General features: G+C 44.2%; 2 protein-coding genes across 4 annotated transcripts in view; both read left to right on the top strand.

The window, feature by feature from the left end:
• MCOLN2 (mucolipin TRP cation channel 2) overlaps window positions 1-14418 on the top strand; it is a gene marked incomplete at both ends in the record, with an annotated part of 30967 nt that extends 16549 nt beyond the window's left edge. The window contains 4 exons of one of the 3 annotated variants that reach the window (XM_084266481.1): window positions 1123-1329; window positions 2636-2751; window positions 6060-6149; window positions 14385-14418. In XM_084266481.1, the coding sequence (XP_084122607.1) occupies window positions 1123-1329; window positions 2636-2751; window positions 6060-6149; window positions 14385-14418 (447 nt within the window). Of the gene's footprint in view, window positions 1-1122; window positions 1330-2635; window positions 2752-3655; window positions 3764-4068; window positions 4736-6059; window positions 6150-14384 lie in introns of those variants that run through there. The other 2 variants (XM_084266480.1, XM_084266482.1) reach the window with 2 other exon arrangements.
• A 3022-nt stretch (window positions 14419-17440) lies between these two features.
• On the top strand, window positions 17441-25234 carry LPAR3 (lysophosphatidic acid receptor 3; the record flags this gene model as incomplete). The annotated part of the gene is made up of 2 exons (XM_084265841.1): window positions 17441-18176; window positions 24885-25234. 2 exons carry the CDS (start codon window positions 17441-17443, stop codon window positions 25232-25234), a joined length of 1086 nt encoding a protein of 361 aa, XP_084121967.1.
• Between the last annotated feature and the right edge of the window lie 560 nt (window positions 25235-25794).

Raw genomic sequence — 25794 nt, 5'->3', positions numbered from 1 at the left:
TTCGGGGGTTACTCATGCCACATACCCCTGCTAGGAAAATATGCTACTGGGTTTCATAATGGCTTTATAAATAAATAAAAACAATAATAAAAAAACACCCCAAACAAGCCATAGGTAAGACCAAACCTGCAATTTCTGTGCAACTGTACATTCTCCTTACAAACTTATGCCTCTTGATATTTGCTCTCAATATTAAGATCCCAAATCAAGTGAGTGTAGCCATGTTCCTTCATTGATAATAGCTGCATCAGAGCATTGTGAATTAAATCAGTGTCTGACAAAAGCTAGCTAACAAGTCCTGTTATTTGGAGGAATGTGAGTGATGGTAGAACGTGTGCTTAGCTAGTTGCTGAATGGAATTTAGCCTCAGAATATGTTACAGCTTGGGGAGATGGAGCTAAGAATTTTATAGGATATCCTTGAAACAAACCCATGATTTTGTCCAGGGTCCTTAGTAGCTTCACAGTACAGCTATAGCTTCTGCCTACCACTCAGGGGTCTCTGAATGGCAGGTATGCAATGTAATTGCAGGACAGATCTAGTTTGGGCAATTGGAGCTCTGAAGGCTATACATAATACACTATCTTTAGTTTCTTAATACAATATTGGTTCATTACCCTTCCTCTCATAGTGCTGCAGAGCTGGGTAACCAGAGGATGTGGACTCTGTTCCCAGAATACTACCACTGAGTCGCTGTATAGATTCTGTGAGATCACTTCATCTACGTGCTTTAGCAAACAGAATAATAATTTTCTGCAGACCTAAAATAGCTAAAATTCAATAACTTAAACTTTCTCTGGCGGTCAGTAACTGGCTGTCTTACCTGTTGAGCATTGCAAGTTTGTTTATTGATAACAATCTTCTAATTACTGAAGTGAATGTATAATTCTTAGTCAAGACTGTATTTGTACATGATTCTATAGCTGATGTGTATGTTTTGATCTGAAAGCATAGGAAGGAAAGTGCAGCAGCATTTGACTGACTGGGCTGGCTTTTTTCTTCTGCTATGAAGGGGAAATTCTAAAAAACCATTACTTTTTGTTTTTATAGCACTCTTCACTCTCCCTTTAATTTGGATGAGTGACCTTCCCATTGTATTAATTGGTACTCATTGCTTTCTAGTTTGAAGATCTGAGCACAGTGGCCGAGTGTCTGTTTTCTTTGGTCAATGGTGACGATATGTTTGCGACGTTTGCTCAAATCCAGCAGAAGAGCATGCTGGTGTGGGTATTCAGTCGGTTGTACCTGTACTCCTTCATTAGTCTGTTCATATACATGATCCTCAGCCTTTTCATTGCTCTTATTACTGACTCCTACGACACCATAAAGGTAAAACTATTTTTTTTCCTATTACACTTCTAATTGGTTTTGTGTTGACTCTTGTTAATAGCTCAATGCTATCCTGTCTGGCACTAGTTATGATGATTGGTGTGGCTATTAAAATCTTTTCAACTTAGTTTGTGGTGAAGCTGGGAGGATAACTGGGTAGTCATCCAGATGACTAAGCAATAATTGGCTTGGGAATCATCCTTAGCTTGTGTCCCTGTCTTGTGTATTCTGCTGATTCACCTGGCTTGAGTGGAAGGATGGATGGAAAGAGTCAATTTTTAAATACAGTTACATAAAGCCAGGTAAGTCTTGTTCCTTCTCGTGGCACCCAAAGCTGAGGTCAGGAAGGGTTTACTGGCATCTTGGAGAATATCCACTTGGCAGCAGTGTGGCAAGGGCCAAGCAGATAACTCTAAACTCATTTATGTGTCCAAGCTTGCTTAATGTGCTGCTTGGAAATGTGCGGTTAAAAGGAAATGTCTTCTGAAAGATGCACTACTTCTTGTTCAAGTTACAATTGCACATTCCATTTCCAGTATAAACTGGCAGCAAGTAAAATGAAGTTTCTGGTAACTACCTTTAATTCTCATCTTCTAGTGCTGTCTGACCTTTGTGCTACTGGTAGCTGCAGTATCCAGTGGGAAGGCAGTGTGGATCATGCTCTTTAGCTCTCATCCCTTGCTTGTCTTGGTGTCAGATAGGCAGGCCAGCAGAGTAAGGCTAGTCTGACATGAACCACAGCTTCCAGATTGAGCAAGAGATCTAATTTCTAAGCAAATCAAAATACAGTTTAACTGCCTGAGCTGAGTTTATTGAAGCTCTGACCTGCAAAACAATGTTTTACTGTTACTCTTCCTCTAAGCACTCTGATCAATGAGGGGCCATGTCAGTGTGCTGAACCGAGGTTTTGCAGAGCACTTCACCATGACAGTGATGAATATCCAATATTGGGCCCCCTCAGATCCAGAACTGGTGTCCCTAGGTGAAATGAGTAGTGAGCACAGCAGGCCAAAGGAGAATTGGCGTCAGAATGACTTGATATCCCTTGCTGGGCCTTAAGGGCAGCAAAAAAGTGTAGGATTATCTGTGATCAACATGAATTTTTATGTTACGTCTATAGTTGGTGGAACAAAGCAATCTGTGGTGTTTCTACAATAGGATTGCAGTTTGATGGTTTTTTTTCCTTCCTACAGCAATACAGAACAAATGAACCAAATACTCTGGTTTTGACTATCACACTCTAGAGGAAATTGTAGAACACTTCATGCTCCATAACTTGTTGTAAATAAAATGCTTTCTCTTTCAGAAATACCAACAAAGTGGGTTTCCAGTAACAGATCTACATGAATTTCTGAAAGACCATGGCACTGCTGGTTTCAGAAAAGAACAGACTTCCATGCCACTCATGTGCTGCTGTAAGAGGTCAGTTGGATGTTTTTAATGAGTGTTTTTCACAGAAGTACAGCAGTTAACATCTTACTGCAAAGTGCTGTTTCACAAGCGCTGGAGCATCCAGAATTCAACCCATGGAATACTCAGAGTCTGTTTTTCCTCTCGTGCTTTACTTGGTGTTAGATTTTTAGTTTGCTATTGGTGCAGGGATGGAAAATACTGAGGTTAAAGGCATGTTTTAGGTGCATTGGACACATGAAAACTACCATGCAGACACTGTTGGCAGTTGTTGGGAGGACTGTGGAGTATAACGTGGAACTGCCAAGGAGTACAGAGCAAAACAAGTCTCTGCTGATTGGGGTTTCACAGGTCTTCTGCTTCTAAAAAGTTTTTTCACTAGCCTGGGAGTAGTAGCAGAAAACAGGAGAATGTGATTTAGTCAGGGGCCAGTACTTAATCTCAAAGCTATGATGTGTCTGAGGCAAACTGGTTCAATGTCATATGTCAGAATACTGGAAACACCCTTGTAAATATCTGGTTGCCACCACACTCGAGTCTTTGGGGGTCCTTGCAGTGGTCCTTTAAGCTGGTGTTGGTGAGAAAGGAACATCCCATCTGATCTTGCTGGTCTGTAAGTCTATTCTTTGAATGCTGTTTCTGAAGAAATTTACACACCATTTATGAATTCCTGATGGAGAGTGGAGGGGTCCTGTCACTGTCCCTAGGCAGTCCGGGAGAATTTCTGCTTGTGCACAGAATGATGTGGGTACCATGCAAGGAAGCCAGGCTGTGGGAGAAGGAACAGAGCTGAATGTGAGCACTTGTTCAGTCCCAACTGGTGTAACAAATACTATTTTGGGAGTAGGATACTTGTCTGCTTATACACTGATGCTTTTGTGAAGTGCAACTTTATATTTTTGATGTACTCTGGCAGAGGGAAACCTCCTAGCCAAAACGGACCATGTGAGATGATGATGGGCAGGTATCCCAGCTGCTGCTGTGGACCCTTGAAAGCCAGATGGTTAATAAGAACTCCAGCCAGGTACAGCTTCAGGTTTCACATCCAACTCACTGTGCAGGATAGAGATTTTGTCTGCTCGAGCATAATAAACATGCTTGCAGATTTATCCAGGGCACAGTCCCAGCAGCTGGAGTGCAAATCTCCAGCTTTGGCCACTGGTTTGGGGATGGGGACTTTTGATTTGATTGTGTCAGTGCAGGTGTTGGAGCTGTGTGCTGAAGTGGGAGAGCAGGGAACAGAAGGATCAAAACTCAGGTGGGCTTTGTATGGGTCAGTTGCATTTCTTGTTCAATGAAAACTTGTGTCTTTTCTTTTTTCTCTTGCAGACAACAGAGTGATGACAACTTGATACTTATTAATTGATAATTGCACATCGAAACTTACCACTGATATATGCAAAGAAAGCATAGTTGCATGGAGAGGAATAATTCTCAAAATTGCCATGAAACACTGTCTGGACCTGCCTTGCTGTGAACAGACAACGCTTACGGAATTAAGGGGTTGGGGGAAGTAAAGCTGCTAATGTGGCATCGTCTGGCTGACTGGAATGAGAGCCCAGAAGCTGCATCTGGAGAAGAGTGGTCAAGACTATTCTTGCCTTAAGTTGCTTCCCGTTAAAGAAGGCTGATTCTTCAGCAGTGTCCATGGGCACTCTGTTTGCCAATCACCTCTAGGAGGATGGAAAGTGGCCCTGAACCAACTGGTGTTAAGAAGGAGAAATACCTGAAAATGATTTTAAAAAAATAATTCTATGTTAAAAAATAGTCAAGGAGAAGGAAGGACTCTTTCACTTAGTGAATCATTCAGCATTGAGCCTGTAATTTCTACTTAGCACAAATAATGTCCTTGAAATAAATTTTTGTAAAACTACAGAGCTGCACGAAAGTGCAAATTAATTGCTGTTCTCCCTCTTGTACATTATTTTAACACAAATTGTTTCTAGATCACAATTATTTCTTTACCAGCTTTACTAAAAACAAAGCAGTTCTTTGGTTTGGGTCTAATTTTGAGTCTTTTGTGATCCACAATTTCGTGTGCTGTGTCCCCATTAAACCTGCTACTTTGGCTACAGGTAAATGCTTCTTTGGCAGGGTTGGAAACTTCCATAGCAAACATGTGAAAAATGATTGCTTTTTTTAGTATTGTGCTTATGTGTTGCCATAACCTGGAGGGCAAATTCAGGCAAAACCAATGCCTAATTACTTGCCTAATTACTTCTGTTCTAAGTGCATCTTAAGTGGAAGAAAATATATAATGCCTGAGCCTGGCAGTTGGTCGGTCCAGTTGCCAGTCTAGGTGACTTTACAGGTGACCATTCTAAAGTACTGGGAATTTTTGCCTTTTAAGTTTTTTTAAGTGAGAACAGAGATTTTTTGGTAGCTTTAGTACTGCATAGGTGTTACCAGGTGCTTTGGAAGATTTCCAGCAGTACTGACTGTCCCTGGGGCTGGGTGGACTATTGTATTAGATGCTCCACTTTCTCTGAACAGGAATAACTGTTCCCTGAAAACAAATTGCCTGTAGCAGGTGATGCTCATTTCAGAGTGTGTTGGCTCTAACTATTAATGGATTCTCTGCAAGTTCTGGCTTGCTAGTGTTTCATATTGCAGAGATGATTTGAAATGCTGCCCTTGTATGAGTAAGGTGGGTGGCAACAACTTTTAGGGTAAGAAGAAAATGATGCTGGTAAAACTTGAACAAGATCCCAACTTACTGAAAGCTGTTACTAGAGAAGACTCTTCAAAGTACTGCTTAACATCCCCTTGAAATCCAACGTGAAGAGTAAGTATCAAAGAGTTAGGACTTGTTGAAATCAAATAACCAAATGTAGGAAAATGATGGTCAGAATCTAACTACAACTTTACAAAAGCATGCTTTGCTGCTGCCAGGCAATTGGGAGAACAAAAGCTCTAACTGTTAAAGGAAGGGCTTGCTGGCAGCATCCTCCAAACTGTGCTCTTGTTAGTGGAACTACATGTTTACCCGCAGTCTGATCTGCTCTCCTTGAGTGAAGATACTAGGACTTCACAGTACCATCTTGCTGAGACCCTCAGTATCCCTGCCATGAAGCCTTCAGTGGGCAGGTGTTAGTGTTCTCAGCAGTCATCACCTCCAAGCTGTAAAAATACTTGGGCTGGTTGAAGTGTGGACTGGCCTGAACTTGAGATGAAGGGCAAGAGAGAAAAGAATTGATTCTTGAAATAAATGTGAATATTTTCTCAAAGGAAAAAATAGACCAGATTGCCACTGCTGCTTATGGGAAGCTGGAGAGTTGGATTCACACCTGTTTTGGTAAGTTGAAAACTGTTTTTAATAGGTCTGTCTGCATTCTTTGCTTCTCCTCTGGGAAGTTTAAAGAAGAGAGGTTAGTAACCGCAGCTTTCCCAGCAGCATTTCTGGCCACCAGGTAGGAGCAGTGGTGACTGAAGTCTGGAAAGATGTGCTGTCATTGAAATCATTCCCTCTCCAGTATTTCCCTTTCTGACAATGAATTTTTTTTTTGGTGAGGGGATGAGGAGAATTAATTCCATTTTGTCTGGCTGCAGGTAGAAATCTAGAAGAAATGGGTTTTGTCAGTATATCCATTCATCCAGGCTCTGCAAATTTTAATGCTTCTCTTGCTGAAATGTCTTTGGGACACAGAATCTTGTCCCCAACCCCATAGCTGCCACTACGGCTCGTTGATAAAAATTAAATTGCTACCAGTAACCAAAGCTTCATGCTGTTAGCGAAGGTTTGCTGTAGTGTCTTTTCATCAAACAGGGGCTAACTGCATGATCTGGAACAGAGGATTGTCTTCCTCTCAGGACAGAAGAGTCCAGTTTTCATGTATAGAACTTAGGGTCAGTGTTGGTCTTTTAGTCCCTGCTTTGGGGCCCTGGACAATCCAGGTGCCTGACTGCAGATGTGATCAGCATTCAGTGATTGCTAGCAGAGCTGCTTGGCCCATACACTGCACGTTCCTGCCTCTGATGTGTAAGATGCTGGTGTCTTCCATATTTGCTACTATTTTCCTGGTAGCTTCCTAGGATGTCCCTAAATCAAACAGCTCCCTAGTAAGCTGGACCAAAATTCAGCACATCTGAAATAGGTCAGGAAGGAAACCACAATTCTATCTTCTGCCAGTACTTACAGGAATCTTAGGTTAGAGACTTGAAGCTAGAAAAAGCAGATAATGTTATGTCAGTGGAGGATTAGTCATACAGCGTGTTCCAGCATGTATTGCCCCAATGGGGCGTACGAGTGTGTTGGGATGTGTGTGCTTCCAAGGGCTCTTGCTTGAGTGTGCAAGTTCTGCATCTCTTGTGATTGAGAGATGTTGTTAGAGCTGATGGGTCTGAGCTGCCAACACCTGGCTGAAGCAGGGCAAGTCCTTTGGCTGGGTTTTTTCCTTGTGTCCTGTGATATTTTTTGCAGCACTGTCTGAAGGAGGATAGCACGTTGTGGACAGGTTTTGTTTTAAAAATGATGTGATTGGCTCATCACCACCTGAAGTAGGGTGCCTCATCTCTAAAGTGGGTGAGCTGCATCCCATACCCTCAGTACTCTGTGCCATGGCACAGGAGCCCCTAAGCTCTGACTCCGATGTAGTAGGACATCAAGTGTGACCTGCCAAAGCCATTGATCAGATATAAACTTGTTTGTGAGAGAATCCTCAGGGAGTGAGGGAAAGTATTATCAACCAAAGGAATGTAGAAAAGACTTAATTCTTGCAGATTTTGAGACTTAATTTCATTAATGGAATCACAGAAATCAAAGCTTTCTTGTCCAGTATTGGTTTTAAAATCATACGAGCTGCCCGCTAGCAGGCTGCTGCGGCAGCCCTACCATATCAGAGCAGGTCACTAATGTAGAAAACAATTTGTGTCTTCACCATCTGTTTGGTGATTTATTTTCTCTTGGAAAAAAGATAAGAGCCACTTACTGGAGCTTCTCATTGGCTCTGTCATGCATTAATACTGATTTGAATACAGTTGCTGACTGAGAGGTGGTCTCACTCCAGCTGCAGAGATAATGGGCAGTAATGGAAGCAGAACTAGAGCATGAGCTTTTGCAGTCTTCTGCAAATAAGCTGTTACTTTTGGTTGTCTTGTTCCCTGGGAATTTTGCTAATTGCTTATAGGATTTAACAGAAAAGGAGGAGAGAAATGGATGGAAAGGGTGGGAGAAGGTTACATTAGAACCATGCAGGAAGGAGGAAAATAAAGCTTTCTGAGCCATCTTTAAGGTGAGTGTTCAAGAGTGGGAGAGGGTGGGTGAGACTCTGGGGCTTTTATTTTGGGGTCCTCTATTGACGGATAAAGCAGGAATAAACTGCTGCAGCAGAAGCTGTTTTGGCACTTCATATAATGTTCATGTGCACGGCTCCACCTAGTCTTTAACACTGTCTAGGGTTCATGCTGCAATCATTACCAGGATTTCTGAGAAGTGGAGCAGAGTCTACTGAGACTCTTGTGTCAGTTCTCCAGCTCTAAGCAGACCTGTGGGTAGTTCTCCACACTGTGGGTATATGCCTGGCGTCATTAAATGATTGAGGTGGGTAGTGATGGGACAGATGCCTCTGATCGTGAGACAAATTTGATCTTGTACCATCTTTTATGTTTGAGCTTGGCTTGTCCCTGGTGGCAGAGCTGTGTGTGCTGGGTCCTGCTCTCTGGAACGGTCACAAGCCTCAAGGACTCTGGGGTGCTGTGCTGGGCATGAGGTGGATCTTGTTTGTTTTTCAGACCGCATTTCAAAGAAGAGCTGGAAGGAAGTGGCACATACACCTGTACGTACTGTCCTGAGCAGCTCACGGAAGTTATTCCTGTTTCATGTGGGTTTTGTGGGCAGTGATGATGGACCTTCTCATGGGTTCTCCAGGCACCGCCAACCTTTAGCCTTGTGCCGCTCTCCCTTGGCCGAGGGTCTCTCTTACGTCGCCCGCATCTTGGAGCACCGCACCCTTTCCACTTGGGCGCAAACAAGCGCCTCGAAGCCCGCTTTTCGGTACGCTCCGGCGCAGGCAGCGGTGCGGAGCCGGGGGCAGGTGCGGAGCTGCCGAGCCGCGGGCCGGGCGGCGCCGGGGCCGGGCGGCGCCGGACGGGTTAACGCGGGGCGGGGCGGGCGGCTCGGTGCGGCGGGGCGGCGGCGGCGCGACGCTCTGGAGGCTGCCGGTGAGCGGGGCCGCGGGGGACGGGGCAGAGCCCCCCGGCTCCCACAGCGGGGCCGGGGCGGTGGGGCGGGCGCGTCCCGGGGCTGGCGGCGGCGCGGCGAGGGGGCCGGTGGTGGGAACAGCTTCAATGAACTTCTCGATTCATTAACTGCTCCGGCAGCAGCCGGGCGAAGCAAAACTTTCTGCCGGTTCGCTGGACGCGGCGTGGCTCGGGCCGGCGTGCCCGTGGCGAGCTCCTGCCCGCGGCCAGCTCCCGGCCCTGCCCGGCCAGCCGGAGCCGCGCTCGGGCTGCCCAGCGCTGCCCTCCGGAGCCGGGATGCTCGCGGGGGCTGCGACCGGGGCGCTGCCCTCCTTAACTTGGGTGCTGCAGCCGCACGTCGTACGCGCACACGCCGCTCTGTCTGCACGTATATAATGCTTATATCAAAGTACAGACGCTTCCTGCGTGCGTGTAGGTGAGTTTCTGTGTGCTTGGAGCTTTGCACGACCCGGGATTTGCACGTGTCACGTCCCGCTGAGGTGCACGTAGTGAGTATTTACCCCAATGGGTTGGCACGGGCTCTTTACGACTCTCTTTTTGTAAGGCATCACCTTAATCTATACAATGCTATCTTGCATTATATCTTTTCTTTTTTCCTTAAGGAAAAAACATGTACCCTTGTACCTCTGTTTCTAGGGATCGCATAGGTAGTGTGGCTCTCCCTTCTGTAGTATGGGTCTAGAAAAAGACATTTCTTACCGTGGACTGGTAAGGTACATTGCATTGTTCTTCAAGCTGCTTTCTTGCCTGCTCACATGGTCTTCTAAGAGGCATAATAGGAAGTACAACTCACATTAGTTATATGGTAAAAGATCTGGTTTAGCTAAGTTTATCTGTGTACCAAAAAATGTAGTGAAATTAAAAACCAAGCCCCCAAATTACTTGTACAATCAGTAAAGAAGGAGCAGCTCTTACCAGCAAAGGAGAAGTGAAAAATGTATTTGGCTTTTTGCAGAATGCCAGGCTAAAGTTCTGAGACAAGTTGGACTGATGGGATCCTTATCCTCCTGTACTTTTATGACAACTGACCAGTTTGGAACATCCTCCAGCATAGAGTCTTTATGCTATTAGATAATGAACTAAAATCTCTGGAGTGTAAGGCTTGACACTGTAGAGAATGTACTCGTGTTGGGTATTAGTCTAAAAGACTTGCATACCCGGGTTCTACTTTTAAGCCATTAAGTCTGTTTCTGTGCCCTTAGCAAATATTTCTCAGAGCCCACCACTTCTGGTGGTGGCTCTGGTTCTGTGAACAGCTCAGGTGCAGTCAGCTTGCTTTCATCGGCAGTGGTGTGATTCAGGTCCTCATCAGCTAAGTGCTGGAAAGAAACAATAAACGTTCACTTGGTTGTGGCTGCTCTGAAACAGTCTGTATTCACATTCTGTAGGCTTTGTGAGAGAAAGCTGACTTGCTGAACTGTAAAATGGAGCCGATAGTGATCGATGAGCAGACCTGGAAGTTCTGCAGAAATGGAAGTCTTAGTTTAGAAGCAGAACAGGTATTTTCTTCTAGGCATGTTTCACAATGTACAGGCTGTTTGAATGGCTTTTAAATACTTTAAATGCTGTGTCTGTTTCCGCATTATAGGATGACCTGCCAGCTCCTTCCAGAACCACACTTAAAGGAGGCTAAATGAAAGCTTTGCAGTGAAGTTTTTAGTTTGAACTCCATATATAGATTTAGTAAACCATAATTTCAGAAAGTCTTAAATTACTGAAGTCTGAAGTCTAAACTTGTGGTAACTAGCGAGTTACTTGGTATCTGTCCCTAACAGCTTTCTGCAGTGGATCAGAGCTTTAAAAAGCGATTCAGTGCAGAAGAACAGTTTTGTACTATGGGATTTCAGGAGCTGGAGCCTGAGCTTTGTAACACCTCAGTGTAGGTGTCCTTGTATCTCTGCGCTTGGCAGGTCAACTGCCTGTGTGTACCCATGGATGGGGTGACACTTCTGTGCCTCAACAGTGATTTTTTTTTTTTTTCTATCTAATTTTTTTAAAACCTCCTATCAGTCTGTGTGTACAGAGCTCTCTGGTCCATGGCTGGCGGTACTACTTCCTCTCTCTGCAACTTTAAATATTTAGTCTTGAGGTTCTACATTTTTGGTAGGTTTAATACTTTTCTTAAGACCCTTTGTTTGTACCATATAGCCTTGGTATTTTACACAGGATATATGATAAATAAGAAAACCTCAGATGTTTCCACCACTGGTACATAGGAGTTGCGAAAGAATCATCTTGATTCCCTTCACCCCACTGCCTTCCCTTTTCAGGGCAAATGATGATGCCATTAAAATGGATTGTTACTGGAAATGACCAGACCCTCAGTGGAAGTACGAGTGCTGCTGTGCTTTCCATCAAATTAACTTTATGTAGATGAAGCAGGCTTGCAGTGAAAATGGAGGTGGCACTCTGCTCTCCTTATTGTGAAAGATGCTGAAGACCATGATAATGGGATAATGCTGCTTGTGTGGGCTTGCTTGGAGTTCAGCCAATTATCTGAAATTGGGGATACTTACACAACAAAGAAAAATTATAGCAAGGGAATCTACTTCTGGTTGTGTTTGGCTAATATATAGGTTCTCTGGATTAAAAACTTAACTGAGCCTTGTAGTGTGTTAATAATAACTTTTTTCCAATTTGTAAAGCTGAATTTACAAAGCAACTTTTAAAAGCACATTCTTGGTTCCTTAAAGCAGAGCGTGCAGCATGCTGTTCCAAGTACAGGCAGTGCCCACAGAATTTCCTTAATAAATGAAATGAAAACCAGTTACTTCTAAGGTAATTTGTCTCTAAAACCTGTTAAATGAGTGTTGGCTTTCATTGCATCCTCTAATAGCACCGGATACAAAAAGCATTAATTTAGATTGGGGTATTTGGGCATAACTTTGTTCTTTATGTGGTTTCTTTTGGTCTATTTCTCTAAATAGATTTTTGTTTATAATATGAATTAACTATTAAAGATAATGGAAAGTGAACAGGTGTACTTACCACACAAAACTCCTTACAGTTACATATTAACGTTTTTGGCCTCTGCTGTGTTACACACCCTTCTCTGCACTGGTATTTCTTTCTCAGCTAAGGCAACCTGAATGGGTTTCTTGGGTTACTGTGCAATCACTTGGCTGTGTTTCCCTCCATGGCCATACATGTGCGCAGGGTGTGGAGGGAACGAGGAACAGATTCCTTCTGAGCCTGTATGTACAGCTTGGCTGCCCAGCGCTGTGAGCTTCCTTCTGCTGCTTGCGTGTTCCTCTCAGGAATGGGGGGAGAGCTTTTTGGTGAGAAGGAAAAGCAACAGAGGAAGGGACAAGAGGGTGTTAACCTTTGACTCTGGCACAGGGTGTGTGTGAGCAAGAGCGCTGCTGTGCAGCCTTCAGGCACTCCTTTTGCAGTACTGTGTCAGGGGCTGTTGGCTGCTCGTAGGAGAAGTTTCAGAGCCGAAGCGGGATGTGCAGAGGCGATGGCTGCTGCAGCTCTGCAGTAACAGCTCACCTCCAGTGTTTCAAGTGAGTTGTCTTGCTCTGCCACCGATGCTGGTGATCAGACAGCATGACAAGCTCAGCTTTCTGAAGAGAATCTTACTACAACAGTTTCAAAATAGGAGATCTGTGTTTAGTACCTTGTCTGTGTTCGTGGTCAAGAGGAGGCAGGGAGATGGAGTGCTCCAGCACAGGCTGGCAGCCTGCCTGCTTTGCAGGCTGAGCCTGGGCTCAGCTTGCTCCTCTGTGCTGTCCCACAGACTTGCCCAGCCCGTACTGGCTGCAATGTCTCTCCTTCTGTTGCAGGGTGTATCATTCTGGATGCCAAACTGCGCTGAGCTTTGACACAGGAATCCCTGTGCCAGCTTAAGGAAAGCAACAGTAAGCCCAGCTGTGGCTCTGCCTGGGCGGCCCTCCCTTGCCTCTCACCCAAACTATCTTTGGTCCTGCTTTAGAACCTTGCTGCTCTAGTTCTCCTGTAGGTTCAGTCCAGTTCTATGGACTTTTTGATGAGCTTCTGTGAAAGGATTCAAGCTGTGCCAACCCATGCCTGCCTGCTCCCTCCCTGTTACATTTCCTCAGGGGCAGGGCAGAAGCCATCCAAATCTGCCACACAGACGCCAGCCCTTCAAAAAGGTTGTGGCTGACATACTGAAGCAACTTGGTTTTTAATGGACAGGGAAGAGGCAGAAAACCAGGGGGGTGTGCTGTGAATCCCATTATGGTTTGCAGGCTAAACTTTATAATGACCTTCTCATTATAATACTATTTGGGTTTTACTTCAGAAATGCCTGCATTAATAATGAGTAACTCAACATAGAGCTGATTTGCAGGCCAAATGTAATTTTGAATCAAAATGACTTTATAATGGGTTTTAATCTGTTTGAATCTGCAAAATCCTTGATTTAAATAGCTGGTATTAAATGTCACTGTAAACATACCGATTTTTAGTAACTTTCTTGAAGAAAACAAGAGTCTAATTGAGTTAACAACTACTAAAGCATATTAGTTTGCAAACAGCTGAAGCTTTTGCCCAAAACATTTTCCAGGTAATGTTTTATATCACAAACTCTTTATTTAGGTAGCTAGTGTAATATATTCCTACATAGTCATACAAGTTTTTTTTTTTTACTTTTCAGAATGTTGAAGAACACATTCTAACTTGATACCAGTTGCACTTAACATAGAAGAATTTAAAATTTATTCAAATACACAATCTGTCCTTCAGATAAACAGAGCTCAAGATGTGCTGGATCGGGAAGTGTTCTTAATGTGTTTAACTCAACCCAGTCCGTCGAGATCTTTGGAACAGATGATTTCTCCCACTCAAAGCTTATGTTTACTCAGAGTGGTAGAGGAAAATACACTTCACAATCCATTGGTTTCTGATCTTTGTAGCCACTATTGACTGAAGTAATTAAGTAGGTTGAAATAAGGAAAGGAACCTTTTTGACATGGGTATGCTTTTGGTGCTTGCAAAGTTTTGATGCACTTGCTTGCAAGTGACTTGTGGTGAGCTAATAGCTCAACCTGGCTGTAGGATATGCAATATGTGGTTTCTGCTGTCAAGCTTTTGGAGGGCTATATGGAGGGCTATAGAATATGGAGTGGCATAGAAAAGGTAAATGGAAGTTGTTTGCTGTCCTTTCACATGAAAACCAAGACAGATCAAGCTCTCGAGACCCTTTCAAAGCAAACAAAGGTGATCCTGCATGAGGCAAGGAGCAGAACTGGGGAGGTCTCTGCAGGATCTGGAAGATTCTATTGTCTTTATAAGGCTGGCCTGACCAGTTTAGCTGCTTATCTGCTATTTCAATTTCTATTATTTTCAAAAATTTGAACAATACTTGCCTGAGTCTTCAAATTCACGTGTACTTAATAAACAAATCTAGAATATGTGATATTTAAGGGTGTTTTTTTTCTTTAAGTTCCAACCTGCTCTGATAAACATCTCTGATTTGGCTGCAGAAGAGAAGACCTGGAGAATAAAGTCTTGCAATGAGTGAAATTGTGACGTGCCAGGAAATATGGGATATCCTGTCACTTGTGTCTCATGTCCCGTGAGGACTGGGGAAGGACCACTGAGGATACAGCTGCATTGCTCTGTTACAGCCACCCAGCTTCCCTGAGGCGAGGCTAGTTCTGCTGGGAAGACTTAAAGTAAAATGAAGGTGTGAAATAAACCACTGTCTGGAAGGTGTGACAAGCACTTTTTAAACTTAGTCTGGTACCATCAGCCAAGCGCTACACCTCTGCTCTGAAGGGCTGGGATGCGAACTTGCTCCTGTTCCGCTACTGCTTTGATGCAGCTTCCATTTGGACGTCTCCGGAGTCTGCCCTGTGACCCTGAGTCCTCAGCTGGATGACTTTCTACTCCCTCCTGCCTTATCACAACACCTCAAGACACCTCTTTCAAAATCATTGGTTACTTGAGCTCTTCTGTGTTGACAGTGAGTGTTTGTAGTGTCCTTATTTTGGTGAAGAATTACGGAGGGGTGGGGGGTGAGGCGGAGATTTTGAGGGGGTACTACTTTAAATGAGGACAACATCTCAGTAAGCTGAAGTATTTAAAGTAAGTTCATTTGGATTTCTTTAAGATTACTCTCCAGATGAGACCCAAAAAGTGTCTGCAGATCTCCTTACTCTCCTGTCACTGCAAGAAAGAGATTCATCTGTTGAGATGATTACACAGTAAGATACAACATGTTCAGAAAACCTACCCTGTAATTTTCACAGATTTTTTTTTTTCTGCCATTCTTGCCCAAAATGCTATTTCTATTTGCAGGCATTTGGGCTGTTCTGTAAAAGCTTCATGTCAAACTCAGCAAGTTCTTTACAGCCTTGGTGTGGGTAAGAGCAGAGCTGTCTCCTCTGGGCAGGGCTCCCAGCACTCGGCTGCTTGAGTTGCTGTTGCCTGTAGCTCCTCAGGGACTTCTGGTCACTTACAGGCTTGATCTGACTTCTGAGTACTTCCTAGGTGAGGATGGGGAACATACTGACTGTCTAGCTCTACTGTATTGCCCTGGGCACGGAGGGGTAGCCATAGACTCCTGGTGGGGTGAAGCTCCTGAGGCTTTTCCATTTTTAGATGAAGTATGAAGTATGATTTACTTGTTTCCTTCCACTTCTTGTCCTTAGGTAATTGTTCCTAGCTCTAGGTACTTAATTTTGATGCTTTAAATAATGCTTTCTTTTATAAAAGAAGAGGCTGCCTGGGTCCTTGAGTGTAATAGGATAGACAACACTGTCAAGTGGCCCACTTTCATGTGCACTGCCAGATGACAGGTGGGAATCAAGAAAAAAGGCCAAGGAGCTAGTTCAGCAAGAAGAAATATTAGGAAAAAAATTCACTTTGAAAATATTAATCATGGAATAGTGCAAGTTGATGTACAATTAGGCAATACAAATAACACAAGTAGCATAGCTTAAAGGACAGAAGATGAAACTTTTAATCTTAAAACTCAGAAGGAACCTTTAATATCAATGTGGCTTGTTAGCCAGCCTGCTGGGGATTGCTTAAATTGCTTCCCAGCCCCTGGAGACAGGAGATGTAACTGCTAAGTAACCACAGGGTAATAATGGACTAAGTGAGCCTGATCTTTGTCTGTGAGCAATTGTAGCTGGGAGGGGAAAACCTTGTGGTTTTCCGTATCTTTCTGCCTGTAACCACTTCTGGGTTGGTGTGTTTTATTTCTGCCCCACTGGGTCTCTCACCCCAGCACTCCTGTCAGCCTGGGGCTCACAGGAGCTTTACAAAGGCAGCATGGAGGCTTCTTCTGCGGCTTTGTGTTCCTCCTCTCCATCCTTAGAGCCAGGCACAGGTTTGCTGCTTTGCGTCATATCTAACGTGATTAGGATCTTGTGCCATGGTTGGGTTCCTAGGTTTTGCTAGACCTATACAATATTAATTAGTGAAGTTATTCTTAAAACCCTTATTCAGACACGGGCTGCAAATGTGAGGGCTGGCAACGGTCAGGCACAAACTCTCCCAGCTAGGCTGCGAGGCCTGGTTACCACGCATCACCTGCTGTCAGATCTGCTCCTGGAAATTAGTTCAAATTCAGTTTGGTTCATAATAAAGGCAGTAAAATTGCCAAGGCAGCTGACATGGACCTCACTGGAGATGCGTGTGATGTCATCTGGAACACAGACTCCCTCTTCCATCATGTTTAATAGCCCTGTGTACAAAATAGTGCTGAGCGGGTATGAGGAAAGAAAACCCAGTGCTGCTGCTGTGGCTGCTGCTTTATCCTGTGGCTGGGCAAGGGAGCTGGGTTTGGGTTTTGAAGGTACTTGGGCTGTGTGGTGCTCACAGGGCTCTGGGCTGACAGCCCCATACAATAATCCCAGCTCTAGTATACTCAAATGCATAGAATGTATTTTTTTCTTTCTAAGCCTATTTACTTAATCTGCAGCAGTAAGTAACAGGCATGTGCTCAGAACATCCAGCCCTATAGGATCTTATATACATACATTTTTACATTTGTTAATATGCAGTTGGGAAAAAAATAGGCTTTTTATTGCTTAGCCAGTAAAATGGAAGAGTTATGATTTATGCTTCCCTGTCTTGACTGGATACATTGAGAAATGGAAATAATGATGGGGCTGTGGCTCAAGCATGGGATTTCACAGCAAGAATGGCTTGGCTGTTGCTCAGATTCTTCTTTGTGACCTACAGAAAACCACTCTTAACCCCTTAGCTTCCACTTTGTTGCCTGTGCAGTATGACTGATGGTGCAAAGGGACCTTGCTGGGGTTTTTGAAGGCAGGTAAGTCCTTTAAAAAACACTGATTCATGCACTGCAGTCCTCTAGTGATAGAATGTATTCTTCTGCGTTAGCTCTGGGAAATAGGAATTTTTATTTAAGGTCACCAAATATCTACCTTCTCAGGTCCCTGTCTCATATCCTTTATCCGAAAAAAAAAAAGCTGTTAGGGCAACTGAAGCAAGGACCACTAGTTAATTGTTAATCTTCCTTTTTTTCCCTTCCACCCTTCCTAGGATGCAGGGGCTTTAAGCCAGGATGAACGAATGCTACTATGACAAGCGCATGGACTTTTTCTATAACAAGACAAACACTGACACAGTAGATGAGTGGACAGGGCCAAAGCTTATTGTTGTTCTGTGTTTTGGGACATTTTTTTGCCTCTTCATTTTCATTTCAAATTCATTGGTCATAGCAGCTGTGGTCAAGAACAAGAGGTTTCATTTTCCCTTTTACTATCTTCTGGCCAACTTAGCTGCTGCAGACTTCTTTGCTGGAATTGCCTATGTCTTCTTGATGTTCAACACTGGCCCAGTGTCCAAGACTTTAACTGTTAACCGCTGGTTTTTGCGTCAGGGTCTTCTGGACACTAGCCTGACAGCCTCCCTGGTGAATCTCCTCGTCATAGCTGTTGAGCGGTACATGTCAATAATGCGGATGAAGATCCACAGTAATCTCACAAAGAAGAGAGTCACTTTTTTAATTATATCCATTTGGGCCATTGCTATTTTCATGGGTGCTGTTCCTACCCTGGGTTGGAACTGCCTCTGTGACATCACTGCCTGCTCATCCCTGGCACCTATTTACAGCAGAAGTTATCTGGTATTCTGGAGCATCTTAAATCTAGTCGTCTTCTTCATTATGGTGGTTGTTTACATAAGGATCTACATGTACGTCCAGAGGAAAACTAATGTCTTATCGTCACACACTAGTGGTTCCATCAGCCGTAGGAGAACCCCTGTGAAGCTTATGAAGACTGTCATGACTCTCTTAGGTAAGAGACTATAACCCATGGCGTGCAAGGCTGGCAAAACCAATCAGTGGGTCTGTGTGTTGGTTTGTTTTGCTTGGTTTTATTTTTCTTCATTTTTTTTTTAAACCAAGACAATTCCCTGCCTCTCTAAACCAAACTGCACTTTTAAGTGCTGTAGTCATTTAGACTTCTGTCTGCTTTGCTGAAGTAAGCATTGCACCAGGTAGAAATGCAGAGCAGAGAACTAGTCAACACGTAGAAGAGAAGTGTCTATTTTGTAGGCAGCTTGTTACAAAACGCAAATGATCTACAGGGGTGTTTTGGGGCTGGGGAAGGAATACAAAATCACTTCTGAGTAAGGCTTATGAAGATTCACAGCTACCTAGGGGAACACTTTCCAAATAATGGTCTTTAATATCTACACAAGGCCATGGATCCTGTGGCTGGATGTGGCTAATTTTTTTGTGCTGCTTCTCCTCGTCTGTTTCCTAAACATACTGAATTTTTCCCCCTTGCAAATGCACCTTCCCTGGGTAAAGGAGAGGATGCCCTGGTGGGGCTGAGACTTTGCCATAATTTGCTTTGTGAGGGGAGAATTCACCTTCCTTCTGTGAAGACTGTCCAGTGCAGAATGCTTTCAGGTGATGGTAAAGTGTGGCCTTGGATCTCTGAATGATAACAGGAGGTTTGACCCGGATTCTGCCCTAGAGACTCTATTGGTATTTGGCAGCTCAGATCGCTTTGTCAGCTAGTTGTGATGTAGCTGCTTATTACATTAGAGATGCAGTGAGAGTGGGTGGTTAATTGTTGGAGCAAAATACTACCTGTAGCAGTCAGATTTGCTCAGGAAGACATGAATCTAAGTGAGATGTTTTCTGGAAGCCAGGCATTGCTCGAGTGTAGGTCGTGCAGCTCACTGAGGGTGAATCTGAGGGCCTCTAACACCACAAAAATGGCTTTATCACTCTGACAACTGTTCTGATGTTGTACATGCCAGCACAAGAAAGCTGGAGCTTTTGGGAAAGCTGGGACACAGTTGTGTTGTTCTGTGGGACAGTAGTGCTAGAGAGCTCTGGGACAAAAGTGTCACTTTTCGTGGAGGTGGAAGTTACCAGGTGAGAAGTTCTGACTGAGGACACTTTCTTCCCCTGGCAGTTTATGGATGCTCTTTGCACAACTGAGTGTCTCTTTCTCGGTTGGTTTTTTTTTGAGGGGGGTAGGGGGTGGGATTTTTTTCTGGGGGGTGGGGTGCTGGTGGGTTTTGATCTTTTTCCATGTATTTTCTGAAATAATAGTGCTCTAGTGCATGTCACCTCTACCACATGATGTTTTAAAATGTTTTTCAAGTTGAGATTAGTTAAACTTTACAATGCCTGACCTTGGAAAAGAAACTAGACTGATGGTTCAAGCAAATACAAGGTTTCCACTTACACCACCATGTCTTCTGAAGTTGGCTTGTCTCCTGGCAGAGACTTTCCCTTTCAATCCTGCATACCCCTCCCCACCCCCACCCAAGTTGTCGGTCCTTTTTTTCCCACCTTGATTTTATGGCACCTATAGAGAGACAATGTGGTGGCTGCTTTTGTCGCCCCTACCTTGACTTGCAGGGGTGAGATTTAATCTTTTGTCCTGCCTGCAGCTCTCGTGCAGTGAAACTTAAACCATCCATCTGGAAGGAGAAAGTCCTGCAGAAAGCTTTGAATTGCTCCAAATATGATTCAACACTAAGGTGTGACCATCAGGTAGGCTGCAGCTAATCCCTGCATTGGAAACAAAAAGAAAAGCCCTTTAAAAAAATGTCTCTTTGAGCATCTCTATTGAAAGCGGAACTGCTTTCTGGGAAGTCATGTGAAAAGAAATCATCACACACATCTTTATCCAATTTATAGGTATAGCTAGTGTTACTTTGCTTTTGTATAAGCCAGAGTTGTAGGGTGCCGAGTGAGTTTGGGATCAGCCAGCCGTCGGTGCCTGCCGTGTGTGTTTGCAGGGCAGAGCAGACGGAGAGCTGTGTGCTGGGGCACACGCCCGGACAGCTGATGGGGAGTTGGAAGCACAGCCACAGTGGTGGCTGCTGTTTGCTGATCCCTTGCCATCCCTTAGCCTGGTGCAGCTTTTCAGTGCTCACCAGAGCTGTGCCGCTGCATGGAGATGTACCCCGCTTTAACTTTCAATTTAGTCTTTCTTTTACTAGGGAGAGGGGCCTTAGGGCTGTGGGCTGCTTTAAAGGCCAGCATTAGCTTCCTCTTGCTTGCAGAATATGGCTCTTCAGCCACCAGATTAGACACTAATTCAGGCAAAGCATTCAGTCACATTCTATGCCAGGCCAGGCAAATTTAACTTAGAAAGCCTGAGTGCTACTTTAGAGATCGCAGCTTTGTGTATTTCCTTTGTCAGCCAGAAACAAAACCCAAATGCAGCCTGCTTCCAAAGAAGTTGAATTAGTGCATCTGTCGGTGGATGCAAGATCTACCCGAAACTCCCATGGTGGAGGAAGTGTATCATGGCATGTTCTTTCATATCAGCTCCCCAAATTTTGACTCTGAGAGGCTTTTTAGAAATGACTATTTCTAGGAATGAGAATTGATTTTTTAAAACAGTTTGAGATGTGCATTCCTGGCCAAGTCATTCAAGTGAACAGTGCAAGATGTATTAGAAATGGAACAGCACATTTTCTGGGTGTCCCAATTACCAAAGAAATCACCAAATTACAGAAGTGATTCTTCCAAAATTCTTACAGCCACTCATACAATGACCTACATCTATTTGCAGCACATGGCTTTTGCCCAGGGCAGTTACTTTTAATGGCTTGTTCCAAAGCATCTGAAAATGCTTCCTCCAAAGCATGTCCTCTCTGGGTGCTCTCCTTGTGTGGTCCTACAGCTAAGAGTTAGGGGAATCTGGGTTTCAGTGTGGCTTTATGGATTTGCAGTGATCATCGCACCCCTTGGGGTTGGGCTCAAGCCGGTGTCACCTACCTTTTCCTACCATAACGCCTAAAATGGTCCATTGCAGGATAAGAGCAAGGCTTTCCCTTTGGCATGCGCCACCATAGGAAGTTACCTGGCTGAAACTGTAAGATGTGAAACAGGAAAAAGGGGCTAAAATCCTCATAGGCTGACCTCGTGTTGTAGTCCTAGCTAAGCCTGTGTTGGAGCTCTGAGGAAGGGTGGCTGCAGGTGTGTGTGTCAGTGATTTTCAGGTGACGTGTATGTAGAGACTCATCTGAACTTGGCGGTGAGATTCCTGCTGAAATAGCAGCTTTGAGGCAGATGATTTTCAGCTCCAGTGAATTTATAGTTTGGCTGGTGACTTGCTGTTTTAACTCAGGCACACATGTGGCAAAGGCAACTGGAAGCTGCTGCACTTCTGTGTTTTCTCAGAGCTGTCATGCTCAGGGACAGCTTTGATCTGCAAAGTTTTATGATGTGATGCTGTTGAAGCATCAGTAGTGCTTCTGGGTACACATGAATTAATTTTCAAGCAGAGATGATGTAATCTACAAGAAAATCCATGTTTAACTCAATGGTAAATCCTCAAACTAACCTTGAGGCATTGTGACACCTGATTCCCCCATAACCCAGTGGGAAGACTCAAGCTGTTCTTTTGATTCATGGTGCAGCCAGGCTGTATTTCATGTCACTCCTGTGAATTTCAGAAAGTCCCAGAAACTAAACACTTTTTGGAGTGTGGTGTTTCATCAGGGAGAGGAGCTCTTATGGAATAAAAGGTCTGCAAATGAGAAAATTGCTAAAGGGACAAGAGAAAGGTCTATATTTATGTCTAACCATGGCTGCCTCTGAAAGCTCTGTAGTAAAAATAGCGAAATCCAAGCAAGGCTGAGTCTGACCCATGCCTTGCTTTCATCTCTGCGGTGCTGAGAGCAGGATGTGAATTGCTTGTCTTGTCTCCACACACAGCAAAATGTATTTTTGATGTAGCCAAAGCAGCAGCACCATGAAAGCAATAGCCAGTAACTCCAACACTGTCATGGCATTGCCCCCTGTCCTTGTCTTCGGGAAATGTAGAGATGTCTGCAGATGTCTCTTAGCTTCCCTTACTTTTGCCACTGGGACTTTTTAGGGTTGGGATATTTCCATGAACCCCTAGGATTAGTCCTGCCTGCAATCCTGGGATTTCAGTTGATGGAGAGATTTCTCTGTCTGGTTAAACATGGCTTTGGGTCTCTTTTCTCTCCTGCTGACTTCCATGAAATCAGGGTTGGCCCTTGCATGCCTTGTGGTACCAGTGGTTAAAGTACTTTCAAGTGCTTGTTCTAAGGAAGGTTTGCTACCATCTTAATTTCTGCATGGAACTGGTGTGCTGGTGACCTTGCCAGTGACCCTTGGTGGCCAGTGGAAGCTCTGGCCAAATAGTTACCAAGACTCAGCTAGACACAGTATTGATGTCTGGGTGGTCTGGTTCCAGTGCTTGTTAAAACAGTTGGGTTTTGCTGGGGAACCCCAGAGCGATAAATCAGTACACTGTTTTCTCCATTGTAGGCTGTGAGAGTTGGTGGCACAACTGCTTACTCAAAGTGCTGGAGCCAAACCAGTGTGTAGTATAGAGACTGACCAGAGAAAACAAGTGTTGTGGTAGCAGTGTGCAGCTCCTGATGCCAGTGGGCAATGGAGGAATGTTACTGATGTTAACCAAAAATGAGTACTTAGCATCACAGCAATCTTGGCACGGCAGAGTAGAAAATGCAGTTTATGAAGAGGGTGGTCTCTTGCCTTTGTTCTATATAATATAGCCTGGAACGTAGTAAATCAGTTGGTTGAATTTTTTCTGGTCTTCAGGAATGTAGATATGCAGGAAGATCTGTGGCACCTTGTCCTGATAATTGTTTTTCAGCAATCCTAATGCTTGCGAAGTCACATGAGTTCGCTTTATGTACCATTATGGCCTGCCCACCAGATGGGCACAGTGTCCATTGAAATCCTTGATGGGTAGTAGTGTCCAGTGATGCTGGAACCAGCCTGTGTGCACAGGTAGGCAATGGGATGCCTTGAGGTGCTGCTGAGTCCTGGGTCCTGCGGTGAGCCAGGCTGCCCTCCTGCTGCTTGTTTCCACAGCTCAGATCTGGGGAAACCAGTGGCTTAAAAATAAAATAAAGAGCTGGACTTGCTTTCCTTACCAAAATTGTTGAACAACTATGAACACTGCCAGAAGAGCTTTTTAGCATGCAGCTGCTATCATCCTTATTTGCTTGATCTTTTTTTTTTCCTAAGCCCAAAAAAGGGGGAATCTCTGCTGTTATAAATGATTGGAATTTCCTCAGTGCATTGTTTAAACTTTGACTGTTGTGCAGAGCTGTAATTTTCTATTTCTGTATGTCAGACAGCAATTGTGGCTTGTGCTAAGTTAGTATTATCATGCGCATGGCTACTCCTTCCTGGGGCTCAAGGCCAGGGATGACAGGCTGCGGTGCTTGGGAGGGGGGCAGGAGGGCAGATGGAGCTTTTCAGGGCCACTCCCAAGCTTGCGGCCAAGGCCTGCATTTGGATGATGTTCCCCCTCCCCACCAGTCCTGCCTACACCCTGGCCTTTAAGTTGGGAATGTGCAGTAAAGTGGGAAGATGTAAATGCAACACTGAACTTCCTTCTAGGCTGTGTGTTTTATGCTTTCTTCATGTCGCCTTCACTAAGATCTGTTCTCCCTTATTACTCCATTCTTTATTTTGCTTTTTATTTTGAGGGGCTGGTAGGAGAGGAGTCTGGTGTCCTACTTTGCCTCATTCACCTTTTATTATAACCCGGTGACTCACTTGTTCCTCACAGGGTCAATGCCACTCCTGCCTCCCAGCCAAAACGCAGGGAGAGCCCTGCTGCTCCTGGGCCTGTCCTGTGGTTTCTTGCTATCTCTTGAGGAAATGCCTCTCTTGCAGAATTTTCTTGTTCCCTTACTGCTGCTCTCATACTTCCTCATTCTTTTTGTCTTTTTGATTTTCTTTTTATTTGGACTTTTTCTTTCATTTTATTTGCCCTGACTGCTACAGTTCTGGTTCATCTTTGCTAAGTCATGTATCTGTTTCCTTCTCTTCATCTACAGCTGAATTTGTTTCCTGGATCTGAGTTGTTGGGACTCAAACTGCACATGCAGCTGTGGAGGGAGCAGAGGAGAGGGGTGGGCTGCTGCTGGCAGTGCTGGAGTCTCACAGGCAATGGTGTGCATCCTACAGTAGCTGCAGGATTTCCAGCCAGGATGTGTTTAAATTACATGACTCTTGTTTTATGAATTAGACAGTATGCCAATAGCTTTGCAGAGTCAGCTGAGTGGGACAGAAGACATCTTTTCTTTGGATCACCTTGCAGCAGTGGTGGAAGCAGACCTCCTGTTATCTTCTCCTTTAGCATACAAGAGAGAGAAGGAGAGAGGAAGCCTCCGTTCAAAGCGCCAGGTCTCCGTTTGCTAAGGCTCCAGAGTTCTTGTTTATTTATCAGCGTGGGTAAATCACTGCTGGGATGACCTTTCCCTACTTGTGTTTGAGCTGATGCTGTCAGCAGCTGGATTCTTGCTCCCCACAGACTTCCAAGAGCTGCCCTGCCTCACGCTCAGGGCTTGTCAGAGAAGCTGTAGTAGATATATTTTTGGTATTGTTATTAGAATGTTGTCCTCTCCTGCTTTTTGCGTTCTTGTGTAGGACCCAATAATCTTGTAAGAGGCTTCCCATTCCCCTTCCAAAAAGCTCTAGCAGTCTGAATTTTTTTTGTTTCCTTTATTTCTAGGTGCTTTTGTGGTCTGCTGGACCCCTGGCCTGGTGGTCTTACTGCTCGATGGTCTGAACTGCACCTACTGTGGCATTCAGAATGTTAAAAGGTGGTTTCTTCTCCTGGCCCTGATGAACTCTGTCATGAATCCAATAATTTATTCATACAAAGATGATGAGATGTGGAGTACCATGAAAAGGATGATTTGCTGCTCCTCTGAGGACAAGAGCCAGGACAGACGCTCCTCGAGGATTCCCTCAACAGTTCTTTGCAGGAGCACGGATACCTCAGGGCACTACATTGAAGATGGCATTATTCAGGGGACAATTTGTGGAAAGGGAGATTTTGGTGACAAAGGAAACTCCTAAGCTCTTTATGGGACTGACTTGGCTGCAAAAGCAGAGGGGGGAGGGAGAGGTTTTGTAAGAGAAGATTGACTGGCAAAGCCAGTAAACAATATATCCACTTGGTTCCAGAGCCTAAACTCCAGTGTTAACAAAAGTTATTATAAATAATTGCCTGATGGAAAAACACTTTGTAATGAAGAAAACTTTCTGTGCTGCTGTCTTTCTCTCTCTTTTTCTTTTAAGTACATGAAATTGTTTTTTTCATATGAATGGAATAAATACATCTCAGACTTTTGTGTATGAAAACAAGGTATGAACAATGTATTTGAGACCCTTCTTAAGCTCCTACAGAGAAAATAAACCTGCCTTATTGTGCAGGCTTGGCATTCATTGAGTGTTCATGCTCTGAACAATTCGTGTGTGTCTTGAGCAGGGAGGGTCACAGGCCTGGTTGGACAGGACTGTGACCTGTTTTCTTGGTTTACGAATTTAATGAAATAGCTCTTAATTACCTTCTCTCTCCTTCCTCCTCACCTTACATTCAAAATACGTGGTTTGATGCTTTATTAAAGCTATGCCAG

This window comes from Gallinula chloropus (genome assembly GCF_964237585.1).
Source record: "Gallinula chloropus genome assembly, chromosome: 6".
In the NCBI taxonomy this organism is placed as follows: Eukaryota; Metazoa; Chordata; class Aves; order Gruiformes; family Rallidae; genus Gallinula; species Gallinula chloropus.
The sequence above is the reverse complement of the archived record's forward strand: the minus strand, read 5'-3'. Positions and strand labels throughout refer to the sequence as shown.